Genomic DNA, 446 nt, shown 5'->3' on the forward strand with positions numbered 1-446 from the left:
GAGAGCAGCCTCTCCAGCCGCGCCTGCCCTGCCCGCAGCTCATGATGGAACAGTCAAAGAAGTCCTCGCTGATGGTGGCCCGCAGTATCCTCAACAACAAGCTCATCAGCAAGAAGCTGGAGCGCTACCTGAAGGTGAGACGCGGGTCCTGCAGACTCGGCCCCGTCCCCAGTCCCTCCCCCGTGGGTCCTCCCACTCTTCACAGTCCGCGTCCCTCTCCACAGGGCGAGAATCCCTTTACCGACAGCCCGGAGGAGGAGAAGGAGCAGGAGGAGGCCGAGGGTGGCGTTCTGGACGAGGGCGCGCCTGGCGAAGCCGCAGGGGTCGCGGAGGGTGCAGAGGGCGCGCCGGCGCAGCCCCCAGTGCCCCCAGAGCCAGCCCCTGGGGACTCGTCGCCGCCGCCACCGCCGCCGCCCCCAGAGGAGGAGGACGAAAGCGCCGGGCAT

General features: G+C 69.1%; 1 protein-coding gene across 1 annotated transcript in view; it reads left to right on the plus strand.

Annotated features, from left to right (window-relative positions):
* Window positions 1-438, plus strand: part of AKAP8L (A-kinase anchoring protein 8 like) — a gene marked incomplete at its 3' end in the record, with an annotated part of 37,196 nt that extends 36,758 nt beyond the window's left edge. The window contains 2 exon segments of the mRNA XM_014593172.2: window positions 39-134; window positions 225-438. Of these exon segments, the coding sequence (XP_014448658.1) occupies window positions 39-134; window positions 225-438 (310 nt within the window).
* Between the last annotated feature and the right edge of the window lie 8 nt (window positions 439-446).

Source organism: Tupaia chinensis, unplaced genomic scaffold (assembly GCF_000334495.1).
Source record: "Tupaia chinensis unplaced genomic scaffold, TupChi_1.0 Scaffold139785_1, whole genome shotgun sequence".
NCBI lineage: Eukaryota > Metazoa > Chordata > Mammalia > Scandentia > Tupaiidae > Tupaia > Tupaia belangeri.